Source organism: Rattus norvegicus, chromosome X (genome assembly GCF_021556685.1).
Source record: "Rattus norvegicus strain SHRSP/BbbUtx chromosome X, alternate assembly SHRSP_T2T, whole genome shotgun sequence".
NCBI lineage: Eukaryota > Metazoa > Chordata > Mammalia > Rodentia > Muridae > Rattus > Rattus norvegicus.
In genome coordinates, this window is record NC_141554.1 from 37,808,105 (window position 1) to 37,823,748 (window position 15,644).

The 15,644-nt window shown below is 40.3% G+C and overlaps 1 protein-coding gene across 1 annotated transcript in view; it reads right to left on the bottom strand.

The window, feature by feature from the left end:
• Positions 1-9,554: 9,554 nt before the first annotated feature.
• Cltrn (collectrin, amino acid transport regulator) overlaps positions 9,555-15,644 on the bottom strand; it is a 33,298-nt gene continuing 27,208 nt past the window's right edge. The window contains exon 6 of the mRNA NM_020976.2: positions 9,555-10,220. Coding sequence (NP_066125.2) covers positions 10,064-10,220 — 157 coding nt within the window. The 3' untranslated portion in view covers positions 9,555-10,063. The remainder of the gene's footprint in view (positions 10,221-15,644) is intronic.

Below are 15,644 nucleotides of genomic sequence, written 5' to 3' on the forward strand. Positions count from 1 at the left end.
AAAGGGAAAGCTTGCAAGATCACGTCTGTGACCTTCACCTCTGTCCAGTAGCCCTTCCACCTTAACATCAACAATTTCTTTGTATTAATTAAATCTGATATAATCAGCAAAGAATGCCCAATAATACAAAGCTCTGGGTAGAGAGGAGAGAGAGTTCCTAAACACAATATTGAAATGTTTTCCATGGCTACAAACCCCCCATGTGCTGTTAACAAACACTACTAGAAGTAGACTTGAGAGTGGACATCACATAGACCACACTGATTCTGTTGCTGGCAACTTGTTCTCAGATGATGTAGATAAACTATGATGTGGGTGAGATATGAGCTGTACAGTTACAAGACCTTCCCTGATGGGATGTCATTAGGAGTCCAGTGGGTTTTCTATGTTAAGAGTTGAGCCACAGGAACTGCTTGCTACTGTTGCTGCTGAGAACGTAGGTTCCAAAAGCCACTGAATGCTTGCTGGCACCCAGACCCTTTTACTGCTTTATTGGGGTGTGTCAATCACTGTTACCTTTCTGAGTGCACCAAACCCATATCTTAAAGTTCAACGTTTTGCTTAGTGCCTAGTCTGTGTCACCCAGTATGAGAAATGGGCTTTAACCTATGAGTGTGTTTTACAATTCAACCCCCACCTCTTTCTATGTAAGGTGGGAAGAGGCTCAGAAAAATGAAAAGGATTTCGGAAGGAGAAAATAATTATGATTTTTAAAAATGGACAGAAATAGCAGAGCACTTTTGCCTTGGAGCTCGTTGACGTCAACACGCAAAAGACATTGACCAGATACCGAAGCATCTCTTGAGACAGGAACAAGAGGAAATGACTGAGAGGGCACTGCACAAGCTCATGTTTAGCCCTAAGGGAGAATCGCCTGACAGTTGTAAACACTGATACATTTCTAAAGGAGGCTGTATAAACTGCATCTCTGGAAGGTTCCGTTGGATCGATCCCCAGCTCAGTCAGAAGTTTAAGTATAGTCCTGACTATAGTGAAGGAACATGGAGAACCAGAGTTCCAGATAAACAGTGCTCTGATACAAGCCACGAATACCGCCCCTTACCACCTGTGCCACTTCTATTGCTGGTATAAGGACATCAGTTCCCTAGGCAACAAAGCTTATCCCTACTTTATCTATAATGTGAGAAGAATTAAACCCCCTGTCCCTGGATCCCAGCCCTCTCAGAATACAGACTCCCCTTAATCCTCATTCAGGTTCAGTGAAGACAGTAGAAAGGCACATGTTTGTTTGTTGCACTGATTTTCTACCTTTGCTACATGTATGAGCATGTTTTATGATCTAGAGAGGTGGAGGATTTATAGGGAGCTAAAGAGGGGGGTGGTGCTTCCTACCCTGGAGACACCTGGGCTTCTCCCCTAGAAGAAATTAGTAGATGTTTGAGAACGAGGAATGGTGTAGCCTAATTTTCTGTTGTAACAGGAAACACTGGGTTTTTCTTTCTCTAAATTGGTCTTGGTATTCAGATGAAGAGAGTTACATTTCTGAATGCAGCTCTTTCTAGATCCCCTGAAGCACACTCTGCACCACAGACAAGAAAAACACAAGGGAAACAGAGCTCCCCTCAGCTCATGGTGTAGGAATTTGCAGCAGGCAGTTATCCACACAGCCATCTAAATTGGAGAACAGAGTTATAGCTCTCTTTTTTGACTTTCCAGCTCTGAAACACAGCCCAACTGCCCACGATTCTACTTTTGCTCTGCACCACTGTGCATGGCACCCAGTGTTGTGTCCGGCAGTCCTCTAGCAACCACCTCAAACACTCTCCAGCCATGGGTTCCAGACACCCCTCCCAGTTCCTGCCCTCTGTCAAGTGCGCACCTGGCATGATATGCTCCAGTTACTCCAGGAAGAGAAACTGATGATGAAGCACTTTTTTTTAACTAGAATAAGATAAAGGTAGAACAAAGGGAATCAAAACAGAAACAAGACCGGACAAGCTGACTTCTGCTTGCAACGTTAGTCTTGGGCAAGGCTAGCCTCGGCTACACAGAAAGTTCAAGGACAGTTTGGACTATAGGAGTTCCTTTCTCAAAACATGAAAATGATAGTTGTTGGGATGGCTCAGCAGAGAATTAGTTGCTGCCAAGTCTGATGAACCGAGTTCAATCCCCAAGTCCCTTATTATGGTAAGAGAGAACCTACTTCTGGAAGTTGTCCTCTGGCCATTACATGTCCACCATCATACTCGCCCCTCCCCTGAATGCAATTTTATAGATTTTTATTTAATTTTATGGATTTAAATATATTTAAAATATATTTAAATATTTGTGTGCTGTGTGAGTATAGGAACCTACAGAGGTCAGAAGAGGCATTGAGTTGCCTCAATAAAACAAGACAAGACAAAACAAAACAAACAAAAGAACAGTAAACCCAAATGAAAAAAAATAAGACCAATAAATGACATTTTTATATGATTTATAAGACGTGACATGGAAACTTCCCAACTCAAATCCACAAAGAAAAACAAGGAAGGGTTTATTTAAGGAAATGGGTTAGTCTTCATATCCACAATGACTAAATCTTAGGGGTAAGATAAGTCCCTGATGGGAAAGATAGGGAGATACGTCAGAAAGGTGGCAGAAGGGAATGCACAGCTAGGAATCTATTTCACTTCTTAATGCAGGCAAAAATTATGCAACTCAGAAAAAGTGCCATTGTGATGATTTCTGGCCCTTCGCAAGACCGTCAAGCCTCCACCTGCCCTGTAGAAACAAAACTGTCTTCTAGTCCTCAACCAAGTTTCCTGTGACATATTTAGTGGACTGCTTTACTGGAATGTACGTGTCCAAGCACTCCCTTCTGCAATCATGGCACTTACATAAGCCTCGCTATTCTCTCACTGTAACTACACAGGTGATAATCCAGCAAGCAAACAATGTATGACAGGAATTAAATCGAAAGCCCCAGTCACTCAAAATGATGGCAAACGTATTAATTAACATTGGCCACCTTTTGCCACTTTCGAGTCAGTAGATTCTAAGTCCTCTACTCATTGGTTTAAATTTCTTTAGCTATTCAGAGAGCAAGTTGGGCCACCTGGGATCATCCCACACGGAAGCCCCAAAGACTTATCCTGTCTGTAAAAACCTATTCCTCCTTTTGCAGTGCCCTGTCCTCACAGGGACCATTGAAACCTTGCTCATAGGGGTTACAAGTGATGAAACAAGACAGGTGAGTCATCCCCAGGTATCTGGCAAGCAAGACAAAGTAAAAGACACAAAGTGTCATTTGCCTTTGACCTGGTGCAATGCTTGACTACTTAATCACGAAACAATTTGTCCAGTGACTGGGTAAAACTTTCAAATTGGATTGGAAATTGGAAGACAATTTATTCAATAAATGAAAAAATGGAATGATTCTAATCAGAAGCCGGGATGGGGAGAGCAGTAGAAAGGAAAAGAAGAAATGTTGGTTAAAATCTAAATGAAGGCCATTGTAGCTGGACATGATAATGCAGGTCTGTCGTCCATGCTGTTCTGGAAGCTGGCACAGGTTGATCCCAAATCCAAGGACTTCCCAGCCTACAGAGTGATGTCAAGGCCTAGCCGAATGTCTCAGTGAGACCCTGTCTCAAATATAAAGTAGAAAACAAACTGAGGTCCTAGCTCATTAGTGGAGGAGTTGGCCAGCATGGCCAGATGGGGACTGAGGAGAGAGAATCCTCAGCTATATTTATGGGTGTTGGCGCTGTGACACCAACCTCATAGAGGCTCAGGAGAGGTGAAGACAAGGAAGGTTGTGATCTTAGCAAACAAAACTCCAGTGACCTTTAAGGGATCAGCCTCGTCAGAGTGCAGAATGGACGTCAGCAAGCAGAGCTGCAGAGAAAGTGGAAGGCAATAAAGGCAAGTATGAACTGAACTGACTCTTTTCATGAAAAAGGTCTTGCATGTTGCCTTAACTGCTCTTAAACTCCTGAGATCAAGCCATCCTCCCACCCCAGCCCCTGCTGTAGCTGAGGCCACCAGCAGCCACCACTGCAGCTGGCTGATAGGCCTACTTTTTTTTTTTTTTTTTTGTTTTAAAAAGCTGCTCCTTAAAAATTCTAGGCTTTTATTTAAATTTTCTGTGAAATTTCAAATTTTCCTTTTAAAGAAGTGTGTTCATACAATCTTAAAATAAAATAACTTTAAAAAAATTCAACTGTGAAGAAGGTACAGGATACAACCATAATCTACACATGGAAAATCCGAGCTTTAGCAGTGCAAATGATTCAGTGTCTCTAAAACGAATATCATTACAATGACTCATGTTGCAATGTTTGGCTGTCAGTATGTTTTTCTACATGAATGCATGGAGGTAGATCTTTAATACCTCATTAAACAAGCATTGTTTCAAACCATGGCCTTTATAAACCTTGCTTTCAAACCAGGACAGGAATTATCATACAAAAATCCTGCCCAATTCAAAATTGTCTTCTTGGTTATCATGTACCATGTAGTTATCCTCAATCAAGATGGGAATGAAGCCATAGGACAGCTTTTTCATCTGCCACCCTAGCAAAAACGACTGCCATTCATATGGCTGTCTAGGGACGGCAGCAGGCCACATGTTACTTATGTCCCAAAATGCAATCATGCCACGATTTCTCTAAGATTACCTACATATAGAGTTTTAACTACCAACCCTGGGTTATGGATTTTTACGTTAACAAATAATATAAATTACGAAACAAATAATATAAATATTTAACCATACCCAACTGATGTTTGAATGTCTAGATCCAGTGTTCCAGAAAATGAAAATAGAGAGTCTGAGCCAAGGTGACTGGCAACAGGAAAAAAAAAAAGGCCAGAAAACTCACACATTCAAGACCAGTCAAAAACAAACAATTTGACCCAGAAAATTTCTTCTTGCACAACCTCTGATCTTACTGATGTCCATTCACTAGGTCTCTCCAAACTCTAAGTTTGGATGATAGGCCTACTTTTTAATGTTCTGAGATCAGTGTCTGCGGAAGGTCTTCATGCCTGTCCTTGTTTGTATTTCGTGGGTCTCACATGATTTCATGAACGGAGTGAAAAGCATCAGGCACATTCTTGGGGATGGAAAGAGAATAAAGAAATAGAGAAAGTAGAAAAGAAGCAAAAAAGAGTTTTGTATGTGCTCATCTAAGGAGAGAACAGAATATAAAGTATAATACAGAATCTCATGGAGATTCATGGGTTTTTAAATAGAGCTCAACAGAGTAGATGCTTAATTTCTTCTTCTTTTCCTTTTTTTTTTTCTTCCAAACTTGTTTAAATCGATTGCAGACTGCTCCAGCAACTTGTTGGCTCCACATGTTCCGTCTGAATCTGTGCTCCAGGTTTTGGCACCAGATGAATGAAAGAAAGAAAAAGCAGAATATGAGTGCGGTTAGGTAAGCTGGAGGAGGTTCATTGTAGATAAGAGAGAGCATGCTCAGAAGCACAGGTGTCTTGGAGAGCCCAGAGTAAACATAACTCTGAGTTGAGCCATGTAAGCAGACAGGGAAGGGAAGAGGAACTGCTGACCAAGATGGGTGGCATGAGCCACGAGACTGGCATAGCCAAAATGGCTGAGTTTCATAGGAAGCAGGGGAGTGGTTGGGGGTGGAAGTTCAGTCCGATACTTGGGAAGGAGTGTTCAGGGTAGTGGGCAAGGGTATGCAGCTAGGAGGACACTGTAACAGGTAGAGACCGAAGGATGATGGGAGAATCTGGCCACCAGATCTGCTTTGGTATGTTAATGGTTCCTCAGCCATTTGCTCTGGTTTTAAGACATAACACTCTTATTCCGTGATACCCAGGAGTGACAATAAATGTTCCCAGTTCACAATATTAAATATGTAATTATATATAAAATATGGTAATTGTTCTAAATGCCAGAACTCCTGAACTCACTATTCCCCACCGTGTGTGTGTGTGTGTGTGTGTGTGTGTGTGTGGTGTGTGTGTGTGTTGTAGTGTGTATGTGTGTGTGTGTGTGGTGTGTGTGGTGTGTGTGTGTGTTGTAGTGTGTATGTGTGTGTGTGTGTGTGTGTGTGTGGTGTGTGTGTGTTGTAGTGTGTATGTGTGTGGTGTGTGTGTGTGTGGTGTGTGTGTGTGTGGTGTGTGTGTGTGTGTTGTGGTGTGTATGTGTGTGTGTGGTGTGTGTGTGTGTGTGTTGTAGTGTGTATGTGTGTGTGTGTGTGGTGTGTGTGTGTGTGTTGTAGTGTGTATGTGTGTGTGTGTGTGTGTGGTGTGTGTGTGTTGTAGTGTGTATGTGTGTGTGTGTGTGTGTGGTGTGTGTGTGTGTGTTGTAGTGTGTATGTGTGTGGTGTGTGTGTGTGTGTGGTGTGTGTGTGTGGTGTGTGTGTGTGTTGTGGTGTGTATGTGTGTGTGTGGTGTGTGTGTGTGTGTGTGTGTGTGTGTGTTTTGCTGAGGGTGGAACTTAGAATCTTAAGCCACCCATACGTTAGGCAAGCATTGTACCACTGAGATATACCCCACCCCACTCTTTCCTTCTATGATCATTTATCTTAATTGCTTTTTATGAGAAACATGTATGTTAAAAGTATTTTCAAAGGCCAAGGTAGCAAGCAGCATTTCTACTTCTTCTATGAAATAGGTCCAGATGTCACCATCCCTGCTAAGTGCTTCTGTGTTGTGTTGATTTTCAGGTGCACCGTTTCCCCAGTTTCACTGAGGAGTTTGCGCTAAGGACAGACAGTAGAAAAGCAGTTCCATTTCCACCAGCTTTACATTTGCTTTCCAGTACATATCACCTCTCAGTGGTTTCCTACATAGTGCATTACGTGATCATTACATTAAAAAGAAGAAGCGGGGTTGATGATTGACTCCTCTCTCTTAGCCAGGGTGTTTGTCAAAGGCAAGAGGCAGAAGCTTCATTTTGCTGTTCTGGTGATTGTCAAGGTTACGGCACATTTCTGTTAGCGTAAAAATCTTTTCAAACAAGGTGTTTAATGGAGCAGACCTTTTCCAGAGGGAGAAAACCCTCCCTGTCAGGATAAACAGTAGAGAAAATGGGCTAGTGACCAAAATGAGCTCATGTCTGTCTTCCAAATAAAACCCATACTGGTATTAATGTCACTTAATCTCTTTCTATAACTAAGACATTTTCCTAACAGCTGTATATTATATATTATGTATAATATATTTGTTATATTGTATATAATATACAGCTGTAATATTACAATTATGTAATATGTAATATACATAATGTTCTATAATCTTTTGGATGGCTGTAAACCATTGTAACATTGTAATATCTCAAATTTCACCACTACACCACCCCTAATTAAAAACAGTGCATACCTTGTTAGAAACGCACCTCTTGGGTTCTGCTTGCTAACACACTCTGAGTAACATTCAGATGACGTTTCACTGTTAAAGACTTTTTTATATAAAGCCACACTAGAGTGTTTCTAGAGTGTCAAGCTCAAGAGAGTGAAAGATATAAAATTGCTCTTTCGGGGACTGGAGAAATGGCTCAGCAGTGCTGAGTACTGGCGGCTGTTCCAGAAGAACTTAGCTCATTCCCATCAGCCACAGTTATCTCTAACTCTGGTTCCAGGAGACCTGAGGCACTTTTCTGGCCTCCTCAGGTACTGCATGCAAGTGGTGCACAGACTCATACTCGGGCAAAGCACCCACACACACAAAATATAAGAAAAGTTTTAAAAATTTAATAAAATAAAAAATAATTGTACTTTAGTAAGTCAAATGTTGCTAACCGAATGATTAAATCCGTTCCTCTCATAGAAGTTGTGAGTCGAGTGTTGGGGACCTAGTTCAGTGGTATGGTGGTTTCCTAGTCTATGCAAGGCCTGGTTTCAATACCTTATACCACATACCAAAAAAGAAAAAAGAAGTTGAGAACAGAATAATTTTTAATTAAAAATTTTAATTTATTTTTATTGGATTTTTTATTTATTTACATTTCAAATGTTATCCCCTTTCCCAGTTTGCCCTCTGGAAACCCCTTATCCCATCCTCCCTCCCCCTGCTTCTATGAGGATGCTCTCCCACCCACCTACCCACTCCCACCTCACCGCCCTGACATTCCCCTACACTGGGGCATCGAGCCTTCCCAGGACCCAGGGCCTCCCCTCCCATCGATGCCTGACAAAGTCATCCTCTGCTACATATGTGGATGGAGCCATGGGTCACTCCATGTGTACGCTTTGGCCCCTGGAAGCTCTTCAGTGTCTGGTTGGTTGATATTGTGGTTCTTCCTATGGGGTTGCAAACCCCTGCAGCTCCTTCACTCCTTTCCCCAACTCCCCTATTGGGGACCCCATGATCAACCCAATGGTTGGCTGAGAGCATCTGCATCTGTATTTGTCATGCTCTAGCAGAGCCTCTCAGGAGACAGCTATATCAGGTTCCTGTCAGCATGCACTTCTTGGCATCTGCAAGTGTCTGGGTTTGGTGGCTGTATATGGGATGGATCCCCAGGTGGTAATTATTACGAGAGTAGCAGTGAGGGAGGAACAGAGGAGGGTCAATCAGTGGGATTAACCTAATAGTTGGCCAGGAACATGCAGTTCTGGTATGCCATTGCACAGTGGGGTGACTACAGATAATGCTGTGTTTTATATTCTAAAAACACAGAAGAAAATGTTTTGAATGTTTTCACCAAAAAGAAATGATGTTTTTCAAGAAGATGGGTATGCTAAATCTGCATTAAACATCACATAGTTGCATACAGATAACAGAGCATCATGCTGGGTGTTCCAGGATGCCTCTAATCCCAGCACTCTGAAAGCAGAGATAGGTGGGTCTCTGGGAATTCATGAGGTCAGTGTGGTCTACACAGTGAGTTCTAGGCCAGCTAGAGTTACATAGTGAGATCCTGCCTTAAAAATCATGCTGTATATAATGTAGTGTTATGAATATGTTGTAGATATGCATCACCATGCCTGTATTTTACATACATAAAAATATACACAAGTAGATGGTTTCGTGGGTAAGGCTGCTCACTGCAAACCCAGGCAACCTGAGTTCCATCCTTGAAGCCCATATGGTGGAAGGAGAGAGTGATACCCCAAAACTGTCCTCTGGCCTTCACATACCATATACATGCTATGACACTTGTGGGCACGCACACACACACACACACACACACACACACACACACATTATGCACACTAAAATAAATGTTAGAATTTAAAAATATACAATTTTCTGTTTTATGCGTGAACTTAAAGATTAGTTTAAATTTTAAAAGTGTGTGTGAAAATAAAAAAGTGTCTGCAAGCAAGGATGTACACAAATAAAGCCAGGCAGTGTCGACACACTCCTTTAAGCCCAACACTCAGGAAGTAGAGGCAGGCAGATCTCTGTGAGTTTGAGGCCAGCCTAGTCTACAAAGTGAGTTCCGGCACAACCAGGGCTACACAGAGAAACCCTGTCTTGAAAACAAAACAAAACAGAATGGGTGTATACCCATAAGACCAACACAAATTTCTAGGGCTTTAGATCAAATTAAATATAAATAATAAAGTTAGACTCACTATGTTCCACCATGTGAAAATGTCTCAAAGCATAGTCAGCCACACAATCAAAGTGAGATGATCACTACTTTTATTATATCAGCGTAGATAGGACTTGTACAAATTGCAAATAGCAAACAACAAAAAGATCCTCTTGCCCTACTAAAGGCTAATATGTATAAAATATACAAGCAGCTGTTTGTGTGAGAACAGAATAAAATTCCATTACCATTTTCATCCATCTCATGTTTACTTTTCCTTGCTTCATCATGTACAGACTAATATAAACAGTATTCAAAAAGATCCATTTTTAATTATTTCTGTGCCATGCTATAGTCATTCTCCAGTGGTAAGAATTTTTCCTTAGGTCTTCAAAATATGAAATATAGTTATAGCCCTGACTTAATTTCTAAAGATGCTCAAATCAGTAACTACAAACATGTGTAACTACATTTACATATTTGGTTATCAAAAAGAAAATTCTCGAATATTTTGAGAAGCCAACTAACTCCTTATGATTTCAGTGGTCTATTGTTGTCTATCACATTCAAGCATCTTGAAATTTTCTTACAAGACTGTAACTCTCAGAGAGGGGTGAGACGCTCATCCTCTGTCAAGAAGCCATCATTAATGTGCCCTCCCTTCATGTCCAAGGGATCACAAGGGATGCCATTTTCAATTGTGATGATGTTTTCACACTTGTCTTCTGCATCCTCCACTCCAGGTGGTCCTTTCTTGTTCCTGAAAGCACATGAAAAGAGAGAGTGGAATCAAGGATGAGGAAGCTTTGGATGAATATGGTGTTGTTTGCAAACGTGACAAATAGAAAGGGGCACTGGAGAAAGGGGCTGTGTGCTTTCCAGGACTATAACAGTTAATGGAGTAAAAAGACTACCAAGATAAAGATTCCACATTAATGACATGTACATACTAATTAGAATAAGTAGTCTTATTTAAAACACCAGCCTAAGAAGTATAAGAATAGGTATATTTTATATACGACACACATATTAATTCATTTGCATACAACTCCACGCAAACAAGTTGCATAAAGGAGCATGAAAAAATATATAGTGCACTGGCAACTTTTTAAAAATTAGTTCAGCCATGCAGTGGCGGTGCATGCCTTTAATCCTAGGAGGCAGAGACAGGTGGATCTCTGTGAATTCAAGGCCAGCCTGGTCTCCAGAGCCAGTTTCAGAACAACCAAGGCTATATAAAGAAACCCTGTCTCAAAAAAAAAAAAAACCCAAAATATAAAAACCAAATTCTGTAACATATGGGATTTCAAAAGGCAATAAATTCCTCTCATGGAATTTGACAAAGTAATGTTGAGTGAAGCTCAAATTAATGAAATATCAGAAAGCCAATTCACCTGACTTTGAAGAAATGAATTGCTACAAACTGGCTGGTTTTACTCATTACCAAATAGTTGTGTTCATTGGTAAGTCTAGGTTTATAGTTCAAAATTCACTTTGTTAATTATATTAGAGCACTCAGCTGCAACTCCGAGTCATTCCTATTCTACATGACAGAGTTGAGTGTTGGATTTTCTGATGTTCTGACCCCCTGTGTACTTGCTATTCATATCCTTAATGTTTCTTCAGGGTGTCGAAAGCTATATACCACTGGGGCCTTAAGATACCATTAGGGACTCCCAACAATGGTGGCAGTAACTCAGGTATCTGACAGATAAGGAGATGGCAAAAATTCTTTGATGATGATCAGAAGGGGATTTCCCGAAAAGTCCTACAAGAGAGTAAATTTTCGTGTGTTTTAAGGACTATTTGGTACACAAAGCGGGAAAGAAAAGAAAGCTCTTCTTTACAGGAGAATTCTAGCTAATAAAGAGCAATGGAAAGTCACTACTGCTCTAACAGTCGATTCTGCTCACCAATGAAGACAAAACAGTTGAGTAAGTGATACTCAAATAGGCTTTACACATGATCTCAGAATACCCTCATAATCCACATATGAGATACAAAAGACTACCCATAGGTGGAAAAAATGTCAAGTGTTTTCAGATGAACACTGAGAAGATCCCAAATATTATTTATTTTTCTGCATTCTTTCCCCTTCTAAATTTTTCATCTGACACTCGTAATTAAGAAGGCAAGTTTAAAGACATTTTATAAAAATAACTGTCCTGACCAGGTGGTGGTGACGCACACTTCTAGTCCCAGTACTCGGGAGGCAGAGGCATGCAGATCTCTGAGTTTGAGGCTAGTCTGGTCTACAGAGCAAATTTCAAGACACCCAGGGATACATAGAGAAATCCTGCCTCAGAAAGACAAAAACAAACAAACAAACAAACACACTTGTTCTGGATTCACTCAAAGGTAATCATTCAATTCAGGGGGATAGATAAATAAACAAATGTAGAACAATGGTTGCGTGGATAGACAAAAAAGTTCTGGATGGTCAGATGGATGGAGGGATGGATGGATGAATGGATGATGGATGGATGGATGGATGGATGGATGGACAAGTGGATGAATAGATGTACAAACTAACATTGTAGGCTAAGGTACTCAAACACTAATCCAGTGTAAATGTTGAATGAAATCTATCATAAATAGAAGAAAGGAAGAGAGGGAAACAAGAAGAAAGAGAGGAGAGGAGGAAGACATATATATTTAGGAAAATTTATGAATCTCTTGTGTCTTCTTTTAATGGATGAAGAAGATACTTATATTCCAATCTTAGGAAATAGGAGTTAGTATTGTTTTACCGGGTTTTGCTGATGACATACTAAATAACATTAAATAGTTGACATTCAGAATGAAAAATAAAGTAGCATTCCAATTCTGTCAATCTTTATGTTATCATTTGATAGTACTTTGCCATTGTATATGCCATTATAAAATGGCACAAGTAACTCTCTGGGCAATCACTAAATAGGAGTCGTTGGGTTTTCAACATCAACTCATAAAGGTTCTGGCTTAATGCAGGGTTGGAAGTTTGGTGTTGTCTTTGCAGGTAGGCTACTGTGTTGCCTCTTTCTTGGGATGAAGACACAACGCTGGCCATTCCAAATCTCAACAACCAACACAGTCATGGGTACGTGAGACTTTAATATTATGAGAGCATCCTCCCACCAGGCTAACTCACCCACTGAAAGACCTAAAATACTCTATTTAATGCAGGGATGCCACCATTTTCTATGTCCTCCAAAAAGTCTAAGTAACTAATGTCTGTAATAGTGAATCACACCACTTCCTCTCATAGTAGACAGCATTTACTAACAAGTATGACTTAAGTTGGGAGACAGTCCATCACTTTAAAAGGGGGGCTTCAACAAAAGGGAAAAAAGATTAAAGATAATTTTTTAAAAGCAAAAAAATAAAAACAAATCCCCTGTAAAATTGTTCTTTGGCTTGGAGTGAATAACGACTTTCTCTAACAATAGATTTTAAAGTTTGCTCTGAATTATGTCGGTCCATATGACAAAAACCTTTTGGTAGTGGTGGTTCACATCACTAAATTTCAGCCCTCAGAAGGCGAGACAGATGACATCTGTGAATTCAAGGCCAGCATGGAATACAGAGTGCGTTTGAGGCCAATCTGGGCCACATAGTAAGACTTTGTCTCCAAACAAAAAATATTGGTGAATTTTTGTAATGTGGGACATACACACATGCTGGCACATACTTACATATGTATACACACAATCTGTGATGTGGCATATATATGCACTGATACATATATGTATATAAACAGAGGAATATGCAATGCAAAGGTAGTCTGAGAAACAATGGCAAGTATCTACTGGCCAGACAGTTTCTTCTGTAAAACATAGTTTTGTGGAGTTAGAAAAATAATGACAGAGAGCTGGATATGTGTGGATCAATGCAAGGGATCTGACCTCCCTTCTTCCAACTACAAAGGAAGAACAATCAGGCACCACAGTGAACAGGGAATAAATTAAAAAAAAAATACAAACAGGAGATGACCAGAAAGAGTCAGAGGGAAATCCTTATGGAAACATATCAAATTGATCTGTGTTGGAGACAACTCAGGGACATCTTGTTTAGTGTGACCTTGGATCCAGTTGTTCAGAGTCTTGGTGCTCCTGGGCTTCACAAACTGCGGCGTCAGGAACTTGCTAGTTGGTAGACATGATAAGCAGCTCAAAGGTTATCTAACAACTTTATAGCACTTCGTCACATTGCATACCTTGTGCCATAATAAACCGATCCAGTACCCATGGGTTGCTCTTACTGAGCATAATAAAACTTAACTGTCTTTCTGGATTATTCTCATTTGATGTTCTGCTAAAAGCATGAGTTCTTTTTTCTTGAAGGGTCTAAGAAGGAAAGCTATGCTACCTCCTAAGAGATTGGAGGAGCTTATCCCCCATACATTCAGAGAGAGGTGGTCTAAAAACGGAGGACATGAGATATCTCAGGAGGCCTTTGAGGATTGAGTGTGTCGTTGACAAGAATATGCTCTGTTCTGATATATGAGTAAAAGCAAAAGGAGTATCCATGTCTCTCTTAAAACTACAGCCTAGTAGGTTAAGTCCCAAGAATGGTCAGGAAAACAACAGTTAGACCAAATACATTTTTCAAATAAGACAGAAATAATTATTGGCAATTAGAGCAGTCCTAATGATCCCTCTAAACAATTCCTAAGGAAAATGTCATTGTTGCTGGAATGACTTAGTGGACATTGCAGTATGGTGCCTGGCTTCTCTGGCAACTTTCTAATTATCCAACACAGTAGGCAAGTTCTTTAATATTGGTCAATAACCAGTATTATTCCAATAGCTAGTTATTTCAATCATATTGGGATAATGATGGTGATAAGAATTTCCCCATGGCATGAATTTCACTAGATACCTTCTATGTGTTTTTGTCTTTTGAGTTCCTGCTACAATGCAGTACAGATTGTATTGTCCTTGTTTTTAAGATGATGAAAACTGAGTTTCAGATATATGTAGTGACCTTTCTTTCAGAATGGAACATGACTCATGAAAGTCCTAGAACACTCTTTTAGATACATCAGCCTCTACACTTAGCACAATGATTTACTACTGCTTGTGTACTTTTTATTTGATTATTGATGATTCATTCCATGATAGGAGCTTTCGTGCAGATCACAGAAGACACAATCATAGATAATAGAGATGGGCCCTGCCTACAAGATGATCATAGTCTTGTTACTAGTAATGCAGCAAGGCCAAGGACTTAAGACATAGAACCCTAGCTAATGTTCACACCTGAGCAGAGTCATTAGTAAATTTTCTTGGTTTGTTACTAGTTATTCTTCTTTTCCTGTAAAGTCAGTGGCAAATCAAAGTGTATTTGGGTTTCTTTATATCCTCCTTCTTGTACAAAGCTGTAATTCTCTCAATCGTTTCACACATTATAACTTGACATTCAAGTCAGATGTAGCGGCTCGTGACTTTAATCCCAACACTCAGGAGGCAGAGGCAGACAGAGCTCTGTGAGTCAGAGGCCATCCTGGTCTACATAATGAGTTCCAGTACAGCCAAGGCTACATAGTGAGATCCTGTCTCAAAAAAAAAAAAAAACAAACAAACTTTATATTCTTATAAATTGTATTACAAATAAAAGTGTAAGCCAAATGAGAAATTTCTTGATAATTGTTTTCCCTTGCTGTGTTTAGAAATGTACCCCTCTAAAGGGACCTCAGAATGACCTCTCTCCCTCCCTGAGAAGATTTACATACAATTAAGGATTGGTACAGGAGAGAAAGATAATTTCCTTAGTGGTGTGACCATTGGCAAGTTGCTGATGCCCCTATGAATAACCCTCACCCGTGCTCCTGTAAGCAATCCCAGTGAAACTCATTGGGTCACCTTCCCCCGATAGAAAGGACATCAAAGTAAAGGGAGGGGGCAAGTTGTGAGGTATTACATCCTTATTATAGGCAGGAAAATTGAGACACATGGAAATTAGGTAATGTGATCAAGTAAGTTCACATATGTAAGTGCTACAGTATTTGAGTTACCTAGTTTGAACACAAGCCTACTCAACCCCACAGTTTGAGAGCTCAGTGTAACGTTGTCATTAACAAAACTAACAGATTAATGCCTTGCCTGAGACATTTCCTCAGTGGTAAGTCAACTATGCATCCGTCTTAGTCAACTTTAGCATGCCTCTCCATAGAAGCAGAACAGTAGCCCAAAGGACCACATAG